At 43.4% G+C, this 25,754-nt stretch overlaps 1 protein-coding gene across 4 annotated transcripts in view; it reads right to left on the bottom strand.

Annotated features, from left to right (window-relative positions):
* RUBCN (rubicon autophagy regulator) overlaps window positions 1-25,754 on the bottom strand; it is a 198,151-nt gene that overhangs the window by 123,248 nt on the left and 49,149 nt on the right. For all 4 annotated transcript variants that reach the window (XM_086944543.1, XM_086944541.1, XM_086944540.1 and 1 more), the window contains exon 2: window positions 11-164. In XM_086944543.1, coding sequence (XP_086800669.1) covers window positions 11-164 — 154 coding nt within the window. The remainder of the gene's footprint in view (window positions 1-10; window positions 165-25,754) is intronic.

Here is a 25,754-nt window from a genome sequence, read left to right as displayed (position 1 = left end):
CAAGTAGTACCTTATCGTGAGAAAGTCCATGGTGGAGGATGTTGTTCATGTCCCTGCAAAGCCGCTCCAGCCCGCCATATTTTACCCAGATGTTGGGGTTGTTGGTGGAGACCAGCCCTTCCACTGTGGTCTTCAGACTGCCCAGCAGCTTCCAGTGCTCTGCCCTGTGATGAAGGAGGACATGGGTCATTATTTAACAACAGATCTCATTTCTATGTTCTGTGCAGAATTCTTCTGAGATATTGAAGTGCTCATCTATGCGCAACCAAGTTTCACTTCATGACCGGGCAGCAGATAATCAGGAGGCAAAGGAGAGCTGAGGCCGAGGTCTGAAAGAGGAAGCCAGGTGGAAAGGTTTGAGAAATTCTCCAGTTTGTGTGTTCAACAAACATTTATCTTACGAGGAATCCGCTCTTTACTGACCATCATCTGACTCCACCTTCAGGGCCAATGATTACATTCATTCACAATAATGATTAACTGGGAACAGAATGCCCTGTGCAGCTAAGACAAACCACTAGGCACCCAGCCTCCATCAAATAACCAAGTCTTGCTGAAATCACTCACACAAACACCCATCAACAGCACAATACCACTGCAATAACTATCAATCAAGAGATTCAAAGAGTAAATGCCAACCCTCTTTCTCCACCACATAGTCAATTTATTCTCTGGTCACCAGGGAAATGCGTCAATTATAGGTATAGCAGGCCAAGCAAAGGTTACGTCATAGGGATAGATGGCTAACATTTCATAAACACCAAAGTTAACACTTTTTTGCATCAATACCTATTGATGATGGTACTGTGCTGAAAGACAAACACTCACAAGATGACTTTCTTTCCACTGACACATTGACCAGAGCAGGAGAGGGGTGTTAAGTTTCCTAGCTATGAAATGAGCTGCATAAATTAACCTATGTATTAGAAATGACTTATCCAACAGAACTATCATAAAATCAATGGATAATATACCACTTAATAAGCAGTCAAAAGCACATCGAAAAAAAACCGGAACTTTCCATAATACCAGGCAGGCTGAAGAGCATAAAGAGAGCATAACAACAGCAGAGAAGTCCTACCACACTCAAGGATTTAAGCCTATCCTTTCCTGACCAATATGAAAGAAGAATGTTCCAGACCGGTCAACAGCTTGTAAATAATGTCTTATTTAATGAGAATGGAGATATATCCAATACGGTCTAAATAAACCATGAAAGTGTCTGAGCTCACCGGGATGGCACTCAGATGGATAGAGTCCTTTCTCACCGGACGCACGTTCCAGGTCTGGGACGGCGAATTCCACTCGTCCACACTTCCACTCACCAGCGGGGTTCCTCAGGGCTCCTCCCTGAGCCCCACACTTTTTAATGTGTACATGGCCCCCCTGGAAGATGTGGTAACACCATTCGGGATAAAAATCGTGAGTTACGCTGACGACACACAATTGGTCGTCTCCCTCTCCCAACTTGACGACCACCCAGACAAATTACCAAACTGTCTCACCGAAATCCACGGGTGGATGTGTGAATCGTCATTGAAACTCAACGGTTCCAAAACCGAGGTGATGCTCATGGGCAAACAATGGGCTACCATCCCCCCGGCAATATGGCCAGACGTGTTCGGGGAAATCCCCACCCCGAAACACGAAATCAAGACCCTCGGAGTCTGGCTAGAACCCGACCTCTCAATGAAGACCCAAGCGGCCAAAACCGCCGGAAACTGTCTTGGGCTTCTGCGAACTATTCGCAAAATTCTCCCCCTCCTACTGCCCGTGTCCAGGAAACTACTAGTACAGGGCCTCATATTGTCACGGCTAGACTACAGCAATTTGGTCTACCTAGGTGCGCCGGAAGCCACCTTAGCAAGACTGCAAAGAACCCAGAACGCTGCAGCCCGCCTAATCATGAGTGTACCTCCTAGAGTATCCGCCAAACCCGCCATTAAGGCGCTGCACTGGCTGCCAGTCCGCCAAAGGGTAGAGTTTAAGGCCATGTGCACGGCCCATAAACTAATCAATGGATCGGGACCTGCGATTCTCAGCGGTCTGGTCACCCCCTACATTGCACCAAGGGCCCTACGGTCTGAGAACGAGCACCTGGCCAACATCCCTAAATTCAAGAGAACACGTACTGGAGGCCGACGTTTCTCTGTCAAAGCGTCCGCTGGTTGGAACTCTCTCCCACGCTCCCTCAGACTGGAGCCCAACCACCTGACATTCAGGAAAAAACTCAAAACCCTTTTGTTCCCTAAATAAACCCTCCACCTCTCTCCCCCTCAGTAGGACTCAATGTTAACAGCGCGGGGATGCCCTCGGGTCACCAGGCGCTATACAAATTGCTAAATAAATAAATAAATAATAAATCTACCTCTCGATGCCCAAGTCAATTGATCACTCCTTAGCGAAGATCACGATCCAATGGAGGATATGACGAATAAGAAGGCAGCAGAAAGGTTTCCAGTGATAATCCATGTCCCTTGTCGTCATAACTGGAGTGCCCATACTTAGATGATCTGAATAACTCTATGGCCGATACCCAACGCAGGGTAAATCTGCATATGTTAAAGCAAGGGCATTCATTGAATTCCATATTCCATCCCAGTTTCTTAGAATGATTTGCAACCACTGCTTACTCTAAAAATATTAACTCATATATTAAACATCCCACTAATTTCCAGATGTCAAGGAGTGATTTATTAATGAGTAATGGTAGGTTAAGTGCCAGAAACACAGGGGGGGGGCGGGGGGGAGTGAAACCTAGCTTTATTTCTCAACAACGTTGTATATTATACCAACAAAACATTCAAAGACTAACAAATGGTAGGGTATTCTATATTGAACCGTAGACAAGGTTCAAGGAAAAAGAAAAGTAAATATGATCAAGTCAAATATGGATATACATTCCAACTCTGCATTTTAAAATGAGAAATAGTAAATTAAATTGCCCATCATTTGATAGGTCAATTGAACAGCAAGAGGATCCTTGCACATCAAGGAGTCCTAGCTGCTCAACCACAGATAAAGCCAAGCTTCAGATTTTATTGCCACCCTTATTAGGTTTTCAGATCCTAGGAGATAAAAAAACGCAATGGTCAATGTGAATCTTTTGAAGATTCATCAGTTAAACAAGTAAATTGGTTTAGGCAGGCTATTCACCTTAATATTTGTCCACCCTAAAATCATAACTGGAATATAATTCAGTTTTAAGAGATTAGCGCAAACACTCTATACTTTAGCTAATTAGCAAAGCGGCTCTGTAGTGCACAGTCGAACAATACATGTGGCCCCAAATACCATATTCTTAACCACCACAAAACTGTTCCCTTCAGGCGTTGCCCTTTCCTGGTACCACTAGTTTTCTTAATTTTCGAAGAAGTAGACAGATCCAGATGAGTTTTCATGAAATGAGTTGCCCGACAGTGCTACCAAGACCACAATAATATCACTGCTTCATAAAAGTTATTTACATGTGTCAGCTTCAGTGTAATTTTTTCTGGAGCTACATTATCTTTTGAGGACTTACTTCTAAAGAGAATTAGAACCTGATGCTGGAATGAGATGAACTTTATGCCGAAAGCTAGAAATACATAAATACCTGTACAGCACGTGCTGATAATGCTACCAAAGGAAAGTCCAAATCTCATTGTAAGATGCACGTACAGCTATGCCAGTCACTATCAAAATTCTAATAATCTAGATAAATTTTCGGGCTGCACCCTCATTCGTGAATGTCTTTCTAGAATACATGATCGTACTGTAGTGATCAGGCATTATCCCAAATTCCGATCTATTTTTTCCTACATCTCTTCCCTCCAAAAATCAGTTTTTAAGTGTTAACTCCCAGACTTTTCTCTCTCAAGTGTTCCACCTTCGTGCTAGATGTTGTCTGGCCAGATCAGGATAAAAGCGTAGGGAGTGTCAAGAACTTCTCATAAATTTATAACGCAGACCTTCAGCTGATATCCATAAAACTTAAAATAATTTAATCTGCAATTTTTTTGTGGATGTTCAACTTCTTCAAGAATTAGTTTTACTTCCCTTATTGGCGAGTCTGGTTCCTTTGTAGCGCGAGTATGGCTGAGCTCAAAAGCAATTAGGATCTGAAAGTATTTGATTGTGCTAAACTAGTCTGACGGCACAAGTTTCACTAATAAAGTAATATGTAGAAAGTGAACATTAGGTGCAAAGAAAGAGTTTGCGCTGGGTTTTGACTTCGATTTTGTGTCCAACTTAGTTGTATTGCTACTTAGTATGTAATGGGAAACATCTGCCAGACCCTACCGCATGGTGTATACCCTAATAGGGTTGAATAGCACTTTCGGAAAATGAAGAGAATCAACTTTGACTGGGTCTTCCAGTGAACAGTATTGAAATGCCACTGTAGATTCCGTCGGTGGAGACATTTATTTGCCTGTTCAAATTTAGGATGGTTCGATCATTTGTTGTCACATGGACATAATTCAGGTTACTGCTGGCTAATTTCCTATGATGTATAAAAAGTGTCATTTATTTTAATTGAGTTTTGCCACATAGAGTGTTGAGAAATCAGCCCATGAACGGTGAAATGTGTTTTGGATGGAACTTTGGATTTCCCAAAAAATGTTATGCAATTTGTGTCAATGGTGCAAGTTATTAATCTCTTTAAGAATTGGTCAAATGTGGTATTATCCATCAATCTATGGTTTAATATTGTATACGACCATTGACCTTGGATATTAAATGACAAACAATAACTATATTTTTGTAAATCAATGTATAAATAATTACATAAAAAATCGGTTTTGTTATTGGCAGTCAGTCAGTCAAAAATAACTTTATTTGGTTTTCACAAACCATAAAGCATATAAAACACATTTCATTTAAAAAACTTTTTCAGTTCTTAAAATTCCACATACTTCCTTTGTGGCACCAAGCCTTCAGTCTTTGCCCACATTTATAAGTAAGTTTTTTACCGCTATCATAAATTTTACCCCCCTGCATATTAAAATGTTTGATGCGGCACCCAGCCAACTTGTCGCCGCCTGTCTGCAGGTGCGGATATTTAAATCATTAAAAACTGTTCTCAGCAGCTTTCTTCTTTCTGATTTCACAGTTTCACAGACACACAGCAAGTGGCTCAGAGTTTCAGTGTGATAGCCACATAAACGACATGCCATTGTTTGATGCTTGTTTTTCCAGGAGGCGCCAAGTCTAATGAACAAAGATCTCCAAATATGTATGCCATGAATCTCCTTTTTAAAGACAATCGGAAATGAGCTGCTAGATAGGGTTGTGGTCTTAGCCGTGTGTAAGAATTTATTATGACCCATGCGTGGCGGCGTCTTAGTAATCCCCTTTTATCCTCCACGAAAGATAATGCTTTTTCTTTGTTATTGCAAGCTTTTTTTGTTATTGGGTTCCTCAAATTTCAGTTTAAAAAAAACAACATAAAAACGTATATAAAGTCACAGGACTATGGGTTGCCATAAGCAGAGCTGGGTTCCCTTTCTTCACTGCAGAGGAATCCGGGTTGACTCTGTTTTCATTCTTTGAGAGCACCTTGTTCCTTAAGATGGCCGACTCAAACCGGTCTATCCGTGCTCTGTCAGAGCCCCAAGCAGACGCCTTGTGTCGTCTTTAGTTTCTAAGTCATACCTCGGTCCCAAAAAGAAGAGTACGTCACTGAAAGGATGGTGAAGATGCAGGTTGTCACACTGAGTGAAGGAGACCACCCTGTACAGCTCTGTAGGTAAAGGGAATACCTAACACCGAACATGTGACACACACGAGAGATGCCACTGGCACAATCTAGAGTGATTGGCAGTGCCAGAATTTATTTTCCATACCAAAGACTACAACGACCTAACTCAGTAATGGCCATGGTTTGTCTAGTCTCAGGGCCCAGGCACTGGCACAGTTCAAGCAGGCAAAAAAACTAAATTATAAAAGGATTGCCGAACTGACAAAAATACACTGATAAAGCCAACAGGCCACCTTGTGATGGTCTTTTTCTTAAGCCTTATGAAGAAACAATAAAAGATGGTCACCAAGTGCTTGGCAGCCGCCGTGTAATGATTTTGTAGAGGTTTATGAACACTATTACAAGATGGCTACCATGCACGCACATGCTGAGCAGCCATACGGATATGTTTTTTTCAGTGTAGATTGCTGGGTGACACTTTGTCAATGCTTATGATGCACTTCAAAAAGCATTGGGAAAGTCAAATCCAGAAGCAGATGGTGGCAGGGACTACAACCTGCGTAGGGGAGTGGAGTGTGGTCAAAAAGACAATGAGGAAATGAAGGGGGAATTGGGGAGAGGTTACCACGGGGGACTACTTAAAATCCCTGGCAATGCAAGCAAATTTCACAATGTGACATGTCTTCAAGGACAGCCAATCCATGGCAACACTTAAACAAGCATTTGCAATGCAATAGGTCTCGCATTTATGAAATATTGGCATTGTAAATTACTATGATTTTTGTGTTGTTTTTGAAACAGATAAAAGGCACAGTCATTTACAATGCCAATAGATTAAACTCTCGCAAATGCAAGACCTATTGCATTGCAAATATGTGCTATAAAATAAAAATAGTCTTAGGAAAGAGCGGGTCAACAAAAGTGTTTGAGAAAATAGTGCGCGGAGCCTGTATTTAAAGCCTACCCAGCAACAACAGACTCACCAGTGGGTGTCACCATGGAAAGTTACGAATTGAGACAAGGAGGGTACTAACTAGGATGCTTGTTTACGGTCCAGGGAGAACCTGTCTTGGCAGTTCGGGTTGGACTGTTCCCATGAGGCACAGAATCAAGACTGATTTCCATATGGCTGGGTCCAAACTGGGGTGGCATGGTGAGCAAAAGAATGATGGATTTAACCAAGAACTCTTGACTGGGGTGAATGTTTTTATTTGTTCTGCATTCCGTCCACCAATTGTGTGTCTTCTGACGGCTAAGATAACTGCCTTTCCTCTAAAGTTTGCTCCCAGAAGCGGCCTTTTACCTGAAATAGGGACAGTCCTTGGTGGCTGATAATAACTTTGAAATAAGAGCCGATCAATTATTTATTTAGTGGCTCTAGTTAGGTTATTCCTGAGAAACTGCACTTGTAGAGGCCTATAGGGCCTTTCTATGCACTCATTGCATTAGTCAATCCATTTTGAAGTGTTTCAAGACACACAAACTAGGAGCAGAGACCGGAAGGTATAGATGTTAAGCGTTGGTACTTTTTAGGTCTGCCTTTTTCACTACACTTGCTTTGAGAGGTGGGTAACGCGAGTACACATGAGCACACTACCACAGTCTAGTTCTGACTTGCTTATGTGTAGAAAAATACAAACGGTCACATATCTCTGTGATAATACATTTGATGCAGGGATTCTGCTGAGGAACAGAACTATGATTGGGACCATAGAACATCAGCTTATAGGGACTGAGTCACCATACCTATATCTCAGTATCCACGAGACAGAGTCCGAATAGCTATAGCGTCTCTCTTTCTCTCCTAACCTTTCCAGAGAAACAAGTGACTTGGCACCCCAGAACACAACACTGTCTACCCTCTCATGGATCACGGTCACAGGACAAACCCTATCATTCTCTCACTCGTACTTGTCCACAATAAGATAAACAAGTAGCACAAAGGAAGTGTATAATATTTAAACTATTGTGCTCCAATATTCACTATTTGTGCCACAATTAGAAAGCAAACTTATATCAAATATCATTAGCATGGATAAACCATAGACCATAAAAAGCCCAGTCTTATAAAACAGCTTAGCCTAAACCCCCACCACCCCCCTTTACTACTGAGTCTAAATGATTATATATTTTAGAACTCTGGGATTAGTGGCGGGCCCCGCACCTTACCGTAGCTCTCTGAACATCCACCTATGTATGCTGACACAGCACTTTTGCTTCAGGGCCTTTGCTCAGTGTATGTTTTTTCAAAACCCTTGTCCTCTGCTATATGACAAGAAGTGTGTGTTTGTAAACAGCGGCTGCACTTTGTTATGTCTAGGTGCTAGTGTCTGACCAGAGAGAATAACAAGGGGCATTGTTGTTTGACCTTGTCTGGTGTGCTCAGACTAAATCTCAAGAAATTAATAAAATATGAAAACATGTGCAGGTTCTGTTTGAAAATACAATGTGGCACAAAACAAGTGTGTTATGTAGTAACATGTGCAAAAAGGAAAGTGGCCTACAGTGCGCACTGTTAGGCTAAAATAGGGAACACTGCAATGGACTACCTAAGAAATACATGAAAAATTGAGCCTTTCTACACCTAGGTGATGCACCTAGTGAAGCTGCATTAAATGGGCATGTGGTTATAAAGTAGCTGCACAAATGGCCCCTGATGACTGAACACATCCAAAAGGTGTTCGTTTTTATTTTTAACCCATCTGAACATTACTGCAGAAGACTCTGTACCGGGTGTTAGCAAACGAAAGGAGTGAGGAAATAATTGGCTTTCTGTAGGTTCACCCTGAATTTTTGCCCCATTTTGACTTCTAAGCACTGTGATAAATTCTTTGTTTGATTATTTAAAATCTTACAATATTTCCAGTACAAAGACATATTCAATAAATACAATACAATAAAAGCAATTATATCCTAAAAGATTTCTTTAAAATTATTCATAAAAGCATTTTTTCTAATTTATTCTCCCAGTTTTGTAGATGCTATTTTTAAGAATTTTACAAAGGCAGCATTCATGACTATATCATCCGAATGAAGACAGACTTTCAATGCCTGTCTTCATGTCCTTGTTCCACGCATATTAAAGTGAGGTTTATGTATTGCGCATCTTTCATTACGGAGTCCGGGACAGATACATACGAGGTGGACAATAGTCTCTTCTCCACCTTTGCAAAGTCTACACAATGTGCTGCTGTTGATTTTTTTCCACGGCGGGGCGTGACTAAGGCCTGGTAGAATTCCAAATCTTGCTCTCAAAAGACATTGTTTACTTTTTTCAGATCAAGGTATCTCCAAGTATTCCTGTACTTTCTTTTTAGGTCTCGCCTGTCGATGCGCATGCGCATCGAGCAAGCGAGACTATGGGGGCTTATCCACTCTTTATCCACTGCAAGGAATCGTGGCGATTCCTTGCAGTGCCCGTGACTTTTAAGCTCAATGCGCATGCGCATTGAGCTTAAAAGCGCGTGCACGTCCGTCTTGTTTTACCCGCTCCGCCCCCTCCCCTTCCCGCCGTGTCGCATTTCTCATCCCCCCTCCCCTCTCCTCCGTCCGTCCGTCTTGTTTGTTTAATTTAACCCGCTCCGCCCCCTCCCCTTGCCGCCGTGTCGCATTTCTCCTCCCCCCTCCCCTCTCTTCCCTCCGTCTCGTTTGTTTATTTTACCCGCTCCGCCCCCTCCCCTGCCCGCTGTGTCGCATTTTTTTTTAAATCCCCACTTCCCCCCTACCCCCCATCAATGCCAACACTGACGCCGTGCTAAAGCCCGCTCTCCCTCCATTTACTGGCCTTTAGCAGCCTGTGGCAGCAGAGGATATGTAAAAGCAAGGGCAAGTATAATAAGCTAGTATTGTAATGTTGTCCGTGTGATCTCTTACCCTGCATTCCAGTCACTACATCTAGCTTACCTTTTACTGCCACTAGTTCTTCTGCATGGATTGTATAGTCATACGGCGTATTGAGCTGGCAAACAGAGAAACCATGCCATGACATAGTATCATCTGATACAAAGAGCGCGTTAGGAGGTGGAATTTTGATGACAAAATACCATCACAGCTTTACTTCGGTCTCTCCCCTCGGCCAATGTCACCATACTTGGGAAATGTATACTCTGAAATATCGTGTACTATAATGTTACGGTCTCACCCATCCCTCAACAAATAATAATTTTACCGTCGTCAGATGTACACAACACATTAAAGAACAGGGCGGGGTCAAGGTGTTATCAGAAATAGAGCGCCCTAGGGCAGAAAAGAACACCCTTTCAACCCAATGTCCGTAACCCTGCTCCAAATAGCATAGAGTATCCCTCCCGCCGATTGGTTCAGTCACCCGCCCGTCAAGTTTAGCTCTCCTCACCCGAAAGCCCCGCGGCCCACTACCCGGATCCGCTCGTACTTCTCCATTTCTAGGAACAAACTTCCATCGTCTCCTTGGTAACGCTTCCGGGCTAGAGATTGCCGTCATAGACACAAAAGACAGACTCACATGAACCATGGAGCGAGGTGCCGTGGTCAGAGAAGAGAGACTTTCTTTAGAGTAGCGATCGAATGGCGTTTTTATTTATTTATTTAATGCGACTTTTATAGCGCGAACATTACCCTCAACCCCTCACCCTCAACCCCTCACTCACCCACACTCTCACTCATCCTCACTCACCCTCAACCCCTCACCCTCACTCACCCTCACCCTCACTCACCCTCAAACCCTCACCCTCAACCCCTCACTCACCCTCACTCACCCTCACTCAGCCTCAACTACTCCCCCTCACCCTCACTCACCCAAAACCCCTCACCCTCACTCACCCTCACCCTCAACACCTCACTCACCCTCACTCACCCTCACCCTCACTCACCCTCAACACCTCACTCACCCTCACTCACCCTCACCCTCACCCTCAACACCTCACCCTCAACCCCTCACCCTCACTCACCCTCACTCACCCTCACTCACCCTCACTCACCCTCGCTCACCCTCACCCTCAACCCCTCACCCTCACTCACCCTCACCCACACTCACCCTCACCCTCACACAGTGCAATAGTTCTCAGACCATTTCAGTTAGAGCTTTTAGAAATGTTTATGGCTTTTTTTTATTTGTAATACTTTAGCATTGGCTACAGGAAACAAAAATGCTAAACATTTACAAAAAAACCCCATAAACAATTCTAAAAGCACTAACTCTAATGGTGCGAGACCTATTGCATTTCCAATGCTTGTTTTCATATCCATTTATTACGGACCACAAATGTTTTCTTTTAGCCCGAGTATCTTTGTCGTTTACAAGTGATAAGTGGTTTGTTGTTCGGTTTACTATTTTTTTAAAGGATCCATTGTTTATCGTATTATTCCAGATTGGCGTTAGTGCAAACTCTTCTAATGCATCATTGAGATATTTACATGCAACTGATCTCGTGTTCTTATTTATTTATTGCCAAAGTAGCTGAGATATATGAATATCATGGTCATTTTTGAGCCTATACCATGTTTTGATAAATGGCCTTTTCTTGCAAAAACTTGATTGTTTAACCCGAACTCCAGTCTAATTTGTGCTGGGGAAGCATTATTTGGGAGATAGAAGATAGTTTTATATGTTTTGGAAAGGACCTTGTTTATCACTTCTGCATCGGTCCCCATTAATGCCTCACTGCCATATGTTATTGTTGAGAGCAATTTAGCCCCTATAATTTTCAGAAGTGGCCGATAGGTCAGATTTCCGAGTGATTTCTGTGCTATCTTGAATGCTGCAGTTAGTGAGTTAGCTTTTCTTTGTATGTCTAGTTTTTGTAGTTGATAGTTTCCTTTCTGGTCAAATAGTACACCCAAATACTTGTACACTTCAATTTGTTCCAGTTGGGTATTTTCCATATACCATTTATTTTTTTGTCTCAGTTTTATGTTCCTGGTGACAACCATAATTTTTGTTTTGGTTTCATTTATTACCATTCCATTTTCCTGAGCATACAAAACCGTTCTGGTAATTAGGCACCGAAGACCGATTTTAGTATGGCTTAGAAGGATGGCGTCATCTGCGTACATTAGGTTAGATATCAATTTATCCCCTAACTTCGGAGGATGTGCATTAAGTTCATCAAGGTTCCCCGATATATCTCCTAGGAATAGGTTAAAAAGGAGGGGGGCCAACACACATCCCTGCTTTGCTGGAATCTCCTTTGTTAATGATCGGCAGTCCCCCATCCTTACTCTGACCCAGGTTTTACTGTGTACCAATTGAATCAGTCTTAACAGTTCAATTGGAATGTCTTTTTCAATAAGTTTTTTCCACAATAAATTCCTTTGCACGCAGTCAAAAGCAGATTTAAAATCTACAAAGCACAGATACAAGGGCTGTTTTACTCTGAGCGATTTTTCAATTATTAGTGATAACGCCATGATGTTTGCCATTGTTCCAAGCCCCTTAATAAAACCAGTTTGAATTAATGGCAAGATCTTGTTATCTGTTACCCATTCATTTAATTTAATTAGTAGTACTCCTGCAAACAGCTTAGCATCTGTATCTTGTAGAGTGATGAGTCTGTAGTTCTCTGCAAGTGCCCAATTGCCTTTCTTGAATATGGGGTAAATTAGAGATCCTCGCCAGGACTCTGGAATGTTGCCTGTCTCTATAACTTTTTTGAATACCTTTTCCAAATAGCTCGACCAAAAGTCTGGGTTTTCTTTAAAGAGGGCAAATGGTATCCCATTGGGGCCGGGTGCACCATCTTTCTGCTTCTTTATTAGGTTTTACTAATTGTTCTTTTGAGATTACGAATTGTTCTTGCATCTCATCACTTTTTGTAGAGCTCTCTTGTATCTTCGCAACGATTTTTGTAGCTCCCTTACTGTTTAGATGCTTTTCAAGAAAAGTAGCCCATTCTTGCTCCGTTCAAGTTGATGAAACTACCAATTTGTTCGGCCGTATTAATTTATTTATAATTTTCAAAATTCTCTTGCATTTGCTTGTTTGCTTGCATGAAATAATTTGGACCACATTCCCTGTTTAGCTTGGTATTTCTCATTCCATATTAGCTTCTTCAGGGATTGATTTAATGCTTTTAAATTGTTCAAGATATCATCATTAGTTGCTGTGGTTTTTATTGGTCTTCTTATTCTGTTTCGGTCTCTTTTTAACTTCGCTATTGTATACGGAAGATTCATATAGGAGTCCTTTCCTTCTTCTTTCCATTTTACATTCCTTTTGTTGGGGTTAACCTGGGTTTGGGGTTTCACTATTTTCTTAGTGAATTCCACCCACTGTTCAACTGCTGTTTGTCGTATTTTCAGTAAAGCAGCTCTTTATAATGTTCTCAACTTTTTCATTCATACTATCCTTATTCAGATTAGTCCAAATTAGTTTTTTATAGTTTATTGTTCCAGTATACCCAGGCACAGTATGGTACTCTTGGTTAATATTGTGTCTAATGTTGGTTGTTATTGACTGCTGGCAATGATCACTATCTCCAACTTTAACTAATCTGTAAGAGTTTATGTTTTGAAATATGTTGAGTGAAACCATTGTATAAATCGATCCTAGTGCTTGCATCATGTGCGATATACGTGTATGCGGGGGGTGTATCCTCCTTAAATCGGCCGTTAAGGACTCGCAATCCCAATGCTTCTATATCCTTAATGAATGTTATACCAATTTGATTTCGTGCCTGGTTAGTCGTGACTCCTTGATAGTCCTGTTGCGGAATTGACCATTGAAGGTCTTGTGATTGTGAGATATCATCCCTTATGAACGGTATTAGTAAATTAAGGTTAAAATCCCCAGTCATCACATAATCCACTAATGGGTTTTCTAGGATTTGTTCCCATAATATAGTGTTACGGGTTGCACATATGGTTGCTCTACTTGTTTTTGTTGGATTGAGATATACGTTGATCATAATTAATGACGTTTCCTTTTGGTCTGCATTTTTATATTTCAGTCTGACTATAAGTATGTTTTTACTGTGTGTTACAAGTTGCTCATGTTCAGCTTGTATGCTACTGGAAATAAAAGTTGCTAACCCCCCCCACTCGGGCGTCCATACCTATGAATTTTACTTGCGTTTTCATAGTATCCTACATAACCCTCCAATACAAAAGGGTGTGCTTCCCAGGTTTCCTGGACGAATAAGATGTGACAGGGTAGAGGAATAGACCTTATTTGTGCATTGGAGAGCTTTGTCCCTACTCAGTTTATGTTCCATGAACACATTCTCAGCTCAGTTACTTTTGTTTGGGGGACTGCAATGTTATTCCTTCATTGTTCTATATTACTATGCAGAGCCTGTACAATCCATTTTTCATTTATTCGTGAAGTTGTTTCTGTTGTGGAAGGTGGTGATGCCACTCTTGATGTACTAATGGATCTTCCCCGGGCATTCCTTAACACTGTTCCTTTTTTTTTGGTGTTTTTTTCTTTCTGGACCAGATTGGTCTCATTAATAAATGGAGTAGGATAGACTTTCGGCTCCTGTTTTGTTATAAATATTCCCCAGGCCTTAAATGTTGAAAACTCTTAGTATTTGCTCTGCTATTGACATAGATTTTAATGTGACCAGTGTCACTTCTTGGGTACTATTCTTGTCGGAAATTAATTCAATAGAATTAATATCATCGTTCTTGATGTTGTCTAAAGCTGGAATTGATTTAAATAATCTAAGGATGTTCCCTCTATTCAATGTGTCATATCTACCTCTGGATTCATATTTAAATATGAGCTGTATTTTCTCAACTGTCAGTTGGTTTTCTTTGTGCGAGGCTTCCGTTATGTGATTTGTTCTGTATCTAATTAATTTTTCTCCTTCCCGTTTTTCAATTACCAGATGGTCCCTGTACGCAGATTTGATTTTAGGCTCTACTGTTCTTTCTATACTCAATCTTCCTACATCATTCTTATTGACTTCCAAACCTGATTCTGTGTTCACATTGTGGTGCTGATATTGTTGCTCACTTGATTTTATTGTTATTTTTAATGGCATACTGTTAATCATTCCATTCATCTGATCGTATTTTAAATTATCCTCCTGGATTTCATCTTCTTCCTGTATTTTTTCTGTAATCAGTGGTAAATTAGTTGTAGTTATTTGGTTTTGTTTTATCGCTTCTTGTCCTTTTTTGGCCTCTTTTTTAGTTGCTTGTTCCAATAATGGTTGTTGTACGAATATTGGGAATACTTTTTTAGGCTCATTTTTAGTTGTTAGAGAAGTTTTTTCTTCAGTTGATTTTTCTCCTTTCAATCCATCATTTTTTATTGTACTATCAATTTTTGTTGACTCCTCATACTTATAATAGTTAGGCTTTTGATTTTTCCTTGCTTTGCGTAGTTTTTTACTTTGTCTTTTTGACATAATATAACCGTTTGAGTCTTGTTCTTTACAATCATAATTTACCCTTGTTGCTATACTAGTTGTTTCCTCTTGTGTTTCATCCCTTTGTTGGGTTTCTATTGACAAGTCTTTCATCCTGTACATTTTCTTTTTTCTGGGACATCCTCAATGTTATTTCTTCCTTATCCACTATTGACGTGGAATTCTTTTCTTCCTTTTTTGCTATTTCCGTCTCTTCCCATTTATATTTCATTATGTTCACTTCCTGGCCATTTTCTTTTTTTATAGCTTTTTTGTGTCTTCTATTATGGTATGCAAAACATTGGGTATTGCTACAAGCTTATCCATAAGTGGGATGCAAATACATTCAATGTCTGTTTTTTGTTTATCATTTTGGACTCTGATTATCAGATTGTTTAACTGTGCAAGTTTGTCATCTATCCCTGTAACTGCATTTGCCATCATTGTAAGTAGGTCTATCTGAATGTCCATCTTATTCGATTGGTATTTTAACGCCTCTAGAGTTAGTGTCGATGTTTGATAGAATGTCCCAATTTATTCCAACATCCAGCTTTTTTGTTTCTTTTAGATCACTTTCAGTTGACCTTCCGATTATTTGTTCCGTTAGTGGGGCACAATCTGATATAAGGAAGGTGTTTGGTTTTGTGAACACATCCTCAATTATTTTATTATTGAGCCAAATGTACCGCATTTCATTTTCTTCTTTTTTATCATACCCAGTATTATGACTTAGTGTACTAGTTGATTTGGTCTTGGTTTCATCAATTGTTGACTGAGGTTTTTTCATAATTTCCACATTTACTTCTATAGGAATTACTGCTAGCTTTGTTTCCATTGTGCCACTTTCAATAGGTATGTCTTGTGTATCCCGTATATCCGTTATTTGTAAATCATCTAGATCAATTGGTTTTTCATTTTTTGTATCATGATTGATGGTTACTTTTAGGATATCCTGGTCTGTAATTTGGAATTCCTGCTCCTTCCTTTGTAGGTTGCAATCTCTGTTTTGGGGTGTACTTTAGATGACTTGCCTACTGTATTTTTCTGTACTTATCGGCTTTATTGGAGTTTGAAGATTATCGCTTTCCCTATCCTTATGCATAGTGATAAGAGCACCAGCTGGATCTTTCATTAATTCAAACTTATCCGGGATTTTTCCTGATTTTGCGAACATTCTGGCTATTGGGGAAATTAAAGTTTGATTTGCTCCCGCAATATTTGCTTTCAACTTTGGCTGTTGTATTTTCTTTATACGTCTGACAGTTGTTCCCGTTGTTCTCACTTTGCCAGAGCGCATATTTCCTTATATTCTTCCTATAAGATCCACACTTTACCCCCGTTCCCCGGTTTTGGCGAGGGCGGCAATAACAATTCAGTTAGATTTTCAAGCTACTGCTAACAGTCTATTGCAGGATAAAAAGTTCTTATCTGGCAAACACACTATTGTTCCAGACTTAAGGTCTGTGAGTTACAGCAGCGTTGTTCTCACAGCGCTATTTTTATTCTTCTCAGCTCTCACTATTGCATTCAACCCACTTACAGCCTTACACCACCTGTAGGCTGTTGTATCCCGGGGGATCTTCAGTTTGCAGTTTTATTCCCAGCGCGTATCTTCGCACTCACGCCTACATACAACCTGCGTCCCACATACGTTCCACCGGTGGAAGCCCTCGACCCCCTGTTTTCTTATTCTATCAGCTTTTTAATTAGAATGTGGGCAGGCTTCTCCAATATTCAGGTTTGTCGTAGAGCAAGAAACTGGATGGTATATATACCCTCCTCTGATGACCGCTAAAATTTGCTACACGTCACTGCCCCCCCCGTTCACCCCTGGGCGCTCACCCTACCAGGCCCGTCTGCCCTATGGATGGAAAGCTGCCGTCAGAGGGGGGGGGGGGGGGAGGGGGGGGGGGGGAGCAAGGGCGGGAAAGAAAGAGCTGTGCACTGTAGTAATATAGCAAATATAGCAAGGGTCCACAGTGAGATAATGGTGATAATGGTGACCCTTTATGTTATCACCCTGACCAGGACCAGGTTATCCAAGCTATCCAGGTTTAACGAAAGAACCTTCCGTGACTTTCCGAGACCTTTCTCCCCCCTGCAGCTCCCACGGTGCGCAATACACAGTTCACAGATCGCAGATTCACAGCAGTTCTCAGTTCACAGTTCACAGTCACTCCCAATTGTACTCACTGAGTTGTGACTGTTGAAGAGGAGAGCACCAGGCATAGGGATGTAGGCTCACTGGTTCACTGGCTCTGTCGTCACATAACCAATTCCTTTTACTTGTTGATTTTCCGTTTTTTGCCGTTTGTCCAGCAAGTATGAAAAGATAAGCAAAAGCAAGCAAGCAAAGAAAGAAAATAAGCCTTGCTGGGGGTCCTTCAGCTATGCAAAATGGCTAAATGGTGATCCTCCAAAATAGCGAGTCTCATTTGCTCATTAGCTCATTAGCACTTCTTGCTCCTCCTTAGGAGCCACTGCAGCATCCAGATCGTGTTTTTAATCCTTTTCAGCGTCCTTTCTAGTTTGTGGTGTCATAGACCTGCTACCAGGTCACAGCTCACCGCTCCAAGTCCCCCGGTTTCTTTAGCTTTATTCCTGGCACCCCCGCCGCACACTCGTCAGCTCACCAGCTCGGTTCAGCCGTGATGCCGAAGGGCCGCAGAACCTGCGCCCGCCAAATGCGTGGGGCAAGGCACGGCAACGCCAACTCCAGCCGTCTGAGCGGATGCCGCGATACAGGGGGTTGTGGCAGCCCCCGGGCCCCAAGTCCCCAGGCCCCAAGCCAAGCCGATGCCAGGCCAACGCAGCAGCCTCCACAAACAGACAGCCCGCCGACCTGGTCCGAATGGCGTCCTCGCGTTCACGCTGCTCGCTGCTCACTGGCTCCCTCTGCTGCCTCGAAACGACCTCCTCTCTCCAAACTCCACAGTGGTCACTACAATCGTTGGGTCAGAATAACAGGATGTTTGTGCTTCCTCAAGCACTGGTGTAACACTCAGAAAATGCCCTGAACCCTGCAAACCAGGACTCAGTGCATGTGTTCTGACCCTTTAACCGCATCGCTGCGGCGGCTTTTCCCGCTGTGTGCAGCTATTTTCAAAAAGCCGCGTTACAGGCGAGCTCAGCTCGTGATCAGCATACGAGCGCCGTAGCTGATGACGAGCTCAGCTCGTCATCAGCAGCGAAGCGGTTAAAGGTGTATCATTAATTGGAATACACTAACTTACTGTAAGTCCCTGTTATATGGTATCAGGGGAATCGAGGGCCTGTAAGTTAAGGTGCCTTTTGTGGACAGTAGCAAAAGTTGTGACACCACAAGTGCGACAAAGCGAAAGCCCGACTCCCACCCTGCCAATGCTGGCTGTCAGGGCACCTTTAAACTGCCAACTCGACTTTGCCATTTCAAGCAATGGCAAAGCCCAAGCCTTCCTCTTCAATATGTGCAAGTCACCCCTACAACAGGCCCGCTGAACCCTAAAGGGAGGGTGCATTATATTCAAATGTTAGACATGTACTTTTATTTTTTAAAGGTCCTAACACTGAAAAAACAACATTGCTGTTTTACTGCTGAAAGGCTAGTATCCCCACTGGTGAGTACCGAGTTACAGGGTGACATCTCAGCCTTGCTAAATTCTGAATGGGAGTACTGATGTTGGTACTTCAAGATGTCAAAAGAATCAGTGCATGAAAGTAGATTTAATTGCTAAATCAAATTTAATTTCACTAGTGGGCAAAGTACATCTTAGCAAGTTGCCACTTTGTTGCCCAAGATTATCCAGTGCCCGTTTACAGTTGCACACAAAGAACGGTCCTCAGGACAGCCTCACGGTCTCCTGGGGAGAAGTAGGAATGACTCCCAGGAAAGCCTAAAAGGTCCTACCAGTGGAGGAGAGGTTATCTCCGCCTGACAGGAAAGACCACACAGTGTGCTAGCCCAAAAGGCGGGCTTCACAGGAGAAGCGACCTTTGATGGGCAAATGGCAAGCAAGCACCCACAAAGAGGGCACCAGTAAGGGTGAGGAGAGAAAATTGGTCTGACCATTTTTCCTGTGGGTGTATAGCAAAAGAGGTAGCCACACCTCTGGGATTGGCTACTAAGCTCCTCAAGCCGAGACAGGGGTTCTGCTATCTTCAGAGGGGGCAGAGCATGGCATTCTGGGATAGCCAGATGTCCCACTTCACAGGAAATTGTCATTAGGTGGGAGGGACCCAAGAAGCACCATTAGCTAATGACCACCGCTTTCCCTGAAAGCACTTTTCGTGCATAAGAATGGCATCCTTGGCCCCCCGGCCTTAGATCATGTCTGTACTGGAGAGAGGACCGAAGGAGGACTGCCATGCTGACCTTCGAGCCAGCAAAGAGAGGTTGCACCAAAGATTGGACTGCACCTGCTGATCCGTTAAGTGGCGAAGAGAGGGTTGTGGTGCCTGGCTCGAGGAAAAGTCATCCCCAAGCCCTAGACAGATGAGATGACTGCAAGAGTCAGATGAGGTGACTCGAAGAGTCATCTGGCTGACTTCCTGATGTAGCACCAGGGCCTCAAAAGCGGAGGAATCCAGCCTTGGTGAGTTGGTTGCCAGGATCACCAGATTATCACTCCTCGCAAAAGTGCAGCTGGGGAGACCAAGTCCCACCACTCAGAAGTTGCACCAGAGTCTGCTGGACCAAAGACAGTCTTCGGAGTGCAGTTTAGTCACCCAGAGGACAGGCTATCGCAAGAAGAAGAGATCTGCTGGATTCATAGTAGCCGGAGACCAGTGGCAACTGGTTAAGTGCTGGACTGCATATGGACTTCAACCACAGTGGCCAAAGTCGCCCTCCCGTGTTCGTGGATGGAGGGCTGGCTCCAGAGAGACCCCTGTCAACTGCAGTATTGACAACAGCATCATGCGCATCTTCAGCATCCTGTATCCCTTGCCATCAGGACCACTCCATTGGAATCAAGTTGCCATTGATGCTGGAACTGGACTGGGTCTTTCTTTATGAGGTTACCTGTCCTGTTGGGCTGACCTGGTCCCTGCCGGACTTGGTCAGCCAAAGTGACTGTAAGGGGCCTCAGACTATGTATTAGAAAACAGCGGTAGAGGATGGCTATCGCAGGGGTCAGCACGATTGAAGCCTGTGAGCAAGGCAGAGAGCAGGATTAGTGATGGAAACAGCATGTTGAGCGGACGTGTTTTCTATATCTCTCCTCTTCCAGAGAGGAAGGAGCTAGAAAATACATGCCTTCCCCCATGGAGAGCTGGAAGCAAAAGAACTAAAAAGTAGCTCCCAGATGGAACGCTGTGAAGGGATACAACTCATCCAACTAAAAGCATGATAAAGAGATTATGCTCCAGGGGAGAAACAGGAAGGAAAGCTGCAGAATATGAAGCAATGCGACTGACAAGGAAACCAACCAGTGGTAACAATGGGCTGACCCATAACCCACGATAAGTATTGGTATTGTCCGGGCCAGGTAATATACCCATCACAGCGCTAACCATATGAACCAACTTCACCTGAGACAAAGTGTCACAGATCAATAAGGAAACAAAACGGTGACTTAAAATTCAAAATGAATATGGAATAATGCGGCTAGAGCCTCGGTATCCAAAAGACGCCCCTGTCAGAAGGAATCTGACAACAAGAGAAGATAAAAAGGTTATCGAGAGGAAAAAAACAAACACTGTTAAAAGCTGTAAGCAAAACCAAAGAAATCAGACCTGCTATAGATTGATGCATTATAGTAGGCTGCTACGGGTAGCTCTCAAGCTAACTGTAGGTAGCTCTCAAGCTAACTGTAGGTAGCTCTCAAGCTAACTGTAAGTAGCTCTCCCATGTGCATCCTGGACTACTAAATTAGAAACGTTTGTTTGGTCGAATTAATTTATGTATAAAAAATTGAGTGTGTATATTTGAGACAAAAAATTGCTTTTTTCAGAACTCAAACGCTGGTATTTGGAGAAAAATAGCTGAATTTCCAAAATGTACTTACATTGGATATTTGAGTGAACAATTATGTGGCACTGGTGAGACTTTTTACAAATGTTATTACCTTGGTACCGGAGGCATTGGAGCTAAGACTGCTCTGTATTACCTATGCAGAGCCATCAAATATTGACAACGCTTTATTACTACATTACGGTCAGCAACGATGCCTGATGAACTGAGTTGATCGCTGGTAGTAATCTTGAAATGGGGCCACTAATGTGATATTGTTTGTGGTCAATATTACAAAACTACTAAGATTAGTAGCTTCCAATGAGTTTCATTGAACAGAAGTAGCTCTTATTACAGAAAGGTTGGAGACTATTATAGAAAGAAATGTAACACTGGCGCCCTCTTGTGGCAACGTGAAGTAAAGAAACACAACCCACGTCTTTCTCTGGCTCGCACTTTGCTACTGGCGGAAAAAAATTACCCATGAGTGAGTCACGTCCAAAATATGCATACACAACCACGAGCCTCCACATCAACACACCCAGTGTGAAGAGGTGACAAGGAGCAACCGGGAACAGATTTAAACCCCACATCACCCACGCTGCACGGCGAGTAAACCCGGCTCACGTACACAGCGACAAAGCAACAACTAACGCCAAGGAGACTGCTGAACTCACTTCGAAAGGATAAACGGAACCAGGGCGTGGTTGGGGAGCCACAGAAGGCGCGTCAGTGGCCACTCTGGGGAAACAAAGTCAGCAAAATGGGAGAGGTGACGCATGAGGCTAGAATGACAGCCGAGGAGGACCCACCGGCAAAAACCTGAGACCAGTACATCTGAGGTGAATAATACCGCCACCTGTAAACTAGGTATTGGACCAGGGAAGGACGTTATGCCCGCCTCTGTAAAAACACACCGATGTAAAGTGAGAAGGAGGACTTAGAGGACTAAACCCCTCACTGTATCCATCCGCGACTTATGGCCAAAAAGCGGTGTTTATGATGTTCGGACCATGTATCAAGAGCTATTCTGAGAATGCACACTACAAGCAGTAAAAAACACATGCTATTTACCATGTCAGAAAGTTCTCCACCACCCTTGGAAGTAGGGAGCAAGGGTCAATGTATGTCAAAAGTATTGCCCGTTGCCTCTTCCACCCCAGGAAACAGGCACTGCTACAAGCTCACTTAATTTTCATGTAATTGCCTTTTAGGGCTCGATTTATGGGGGTCGCGAGGTCGAGCTTTCATAGGTTGCTCTTGGAAGGAGATATATACTCAGGTTAGCAGATCCAGGAAACATTTAAACTACACTCAATAGCTATTTATAGAGCACAAGGTCCCCCACAGGCAGCCTGGCATAGCCTAGAGGAAAGACCAGAACCGAAACACAGAGAGGCCTGCAGAACAGGAATGCTTTCAAGGTCCTGCAGAACTGGTCTAATCAGATTTCTATTTTTAAAAAAATGAGAACACGGCTTTCCTTTTGGTTCAGTAGTTAAGCAATTATGCATCATTAAAAATGGAACTATCCCGGAAAGGAAGGAACAGTCTTCTCTTAACAGTTGCATTTCAGTCGCAGCGTGTGTGCAGGGGAAGGCGCAAACACCCCCTGCGTGGCCCTAGCCAGAAGGTTCTGCATGGCCTCGGTTCTGCCTTACTTGTTCTTGGCACCCAGGGCCGGTCCTAGAACTTCTGGGGCCCAGGGCGAAAGGGAAGATGTGAGGCCCCTCTAATTTGCATGTAAAATCCAGTCGCGGCCAGCATGACTCGCGGGTGGGAGGTCTTGCGGGGGTTCGCCTCCGGCAGGAACAGGAAGCAGGCAGCCTCCCTCCCCTAAGCCATTTTGATTGGTTGGGAGGCCGACCAGCCAGGCGCCTATGGGGATGCCATTTTCTCCATGTAGGGTGCATTGGTGCCTACATGGAGAAAGGCCAGAGTGTGCATGAGTGGTTTGGTCAGCCCCGGAGGGCCGACCAAACAGTTGGGGCCCTTAGCAGTGGGCAAGGTACTCTTCCGCCCACCCCCAACCAAACATTTCTGCTTTCTCGCAGTGAGAGTAGCAGAAACATAAAATGGTAGTTTTAAAGCATTTTGTGTTTTTGCTTCTCGCACTGCAGAAAGCAGTGGGGAAACGCTCCTCCGCCCTAGTGGATGAGCCGCCCTTGGTAACATCACAAGAAGTGACATCACAGAAAGTGACATCGCAGGACTATTGATCTTATTTGGCATCCCTGAAGAGACCTAACATAGATATCAGTAACATGGACAAAAAGATAAATATACAAATGAAATAAGTCCATATATTTTAAAACTGTATTAATTGGATTACATTTGTCACATTGGATGGAAAAGCTAGGTGCAGGTCCACATAGATGCATATTATTTACTCCTCGTTAACTGATTGTTTCCAGAAGAGTGCATGATACAATTTCCAGTTCTGCCTCATAAAGGGGGGAGATCCTGTGAGGTAATGAGGGGTGGGATCATTCAAAATAAAAAATTACACAAGAGAAAACCTCTCACACCATGGATATAATTGCAAATTTCAAAAGGCTCCCTTGTCTTTCTGTGCCATTATTGTGCTACCTTAGGATGACATTAATACTTCGTAATTTGTTTTAACATAAATCCTCTCACCAGTATGCCACAGGCACATGCTAAGAGACGTAGGACAATCTTTTTTGTGTGTAGGCTCTTTACTCGCCAGAACTATGTTAAGTGTAAAGCACAACACATATAGTAAAAAACATAAGGCCCAAGGGAGAGAATGACATTTGGACATCACAGAACAGGATCGTGGATGCAAGGTGTATGAGAGCAGGCCAGCCGTCGTGCAAGCAAGACAAATTGTGACTCCCACTACCCTCTGGTCACTGTATGTCACCTAAAATGCAGTACAGTGGAAAATATATAGGCTTTGCTCCAAGTAGGAGTGGACTGCAGTCCTGGCTCTACTGATTTAACAAACTGTTTGATTCTGGGTAAATAATTTTCTCCCTGTGTCCCCTCCACTGATTTGACAGCAGGGCAGCGCTTTGAAACAGCTTTCATGTAAGAAATAGACATTAAAAGATGACTCCCTTGAGAGGTAGAGGTGGGGGGAAAATTTGGTGTTCCTTTAGAGCTGCTGCCTTTGGAACGGAGGAAACAGGCTCGAGTTTTAACCTTGTTTTATCCTGTGATTCTCGCAAATCACTTAATCACACTGTGCCTAAAAAAGGAATATATGTCCATGTTTAACGTAACTGGTGCTCACGTAAAGCACTCCAGTACTTTTCGGTCAAGTTTGCGCTATATAAAAAGTGCAGAAGAAAACTGGTTTCATTTACACATCGAAAGCTATTTGCATCTAAATTATGGAAGGTGCTCCTGACCCTCTGTGGTGCATGCCCCCCTCGTGTGCCTCAACGCCTCCCTGCCTGCCACTGACAAGCTTCTCTTTCACAGCTCATCAGCATCTGAAAGAGTGAGCGTTGCTTGTCTTTATAGATCGTTAAAACTATCAGGCCCCAAAATGCGTGCCAATTGGCACTGGAGTGGGAAGTGGGTGGCATCCCCAATCACAAGTCGAACCTGCAAATGCAGACGGGCCTCGCGTGACATGTGGGGCTGCAAGGCGAAAGGGGCCCCCTCCCGGGGGTTAACGGCCATGATTGCCCATTGCTGCGAGGTACACGGGATGGGGCCTCTTCCGCTATTCCTACACATGCCTGCGAAGCCCAGGGGGGAGGCAGCACTTCCCTGAGCCATGCAGTGCTCACCACAGGCGCGAGGCTTAAGATGTGGTGGGTTCGGGGAAACACTTTTTTGAGGCCCCCTGTTGATGAGCTGAGCGCGGGGCCCTGTGCGGCCGCCCATGCTGCCCATGGCTAGCGCGGGCCCTGTTGGCACCCACAACGTAGGGCTACACACATACAAGAGGAGAGCCAGTATGGAGTACCCCAACTTCTACTCACAAACACTCCAAACTCCCACGTCTCACCCCAAGGAGGGGGTGAGGGGGTCCCCGTGAATGCAGACTACTGAAACTATACATTGGAAGGCCAGAAGAAGCCCCCACAAGCATGGACTAGCACAGCCTGTACGCCACAACTATCAGCTGCCACAACCAGAGAGTTTTGACATCACCTTCACATGGGGGCTACAGCCACTTATGACAAAAGGAGCCCCACTTTAGTTGGACCCTGTTTCCAGGACACTTAAATTGGTTGGGGGGGCTTCATTTTTGAAAAGACCCAGTTAAAGCATACCCGATTGACTGTGGGGCAAGTGTTGAGTCGTCCAGAAATGGTGAAAAAAGTTGGAAGGAACGCGGTCATGGCACCAGGGCTTTCAACTCTAAATGGCTAATCTTTAAACTGCCCATATTTCCCTGTTCGTGCCTCAATGGCTATCTTTCCCCGATTATATACATTTAGTGGTCTCTGGTCTGTACAAGTGGCTTCCTGGTCTCATCTCTCTTAAAATGCTTCCCTGACACCCATTCTCTTAAGCGCCTAACTCTTCGCTGCTGCTCCCTCACCCGTCTGCCTAACAACGTTTTTCTCCTTTATATTGCTGTAGATGTTATTGTAGCTGTTTATATGATGAATGCCCAAACGCTTTGGTAAAAGATTAAGAAAATTAAATGAAATTCTACTGATTGACTTGTAAGAAGTTGATGGGGGATGCAAGTTAAGAGGAAATGTTCTCACCAGAGGAACGAATATAAAAGTAGCAGCGTTACATTTTCAACTCAAATCAGGATAAGAGAAGTAGACACGAGCTTGCAATAACGAAACATGGATATGAATCCCACTCTAAGAATGGG

Source organism: Lissotriton vulgaris, chromosome 11 (assembly GCF_964263255.1).
Source record: "Lissotriton vulgaris chromosome 11, aLisVul1.2, whole genome shotgun sequence".
NCBI lineage: Eukaryota > Metazoa > Chordata > Amphibia > Caudata > Salamandridae > Lissotriton > Lissotriton vulgaris.
Note: the sequence above shows the minus strand (reverse complement) of the source record. Positions and strands in the feature narration are given on the sequence as shown.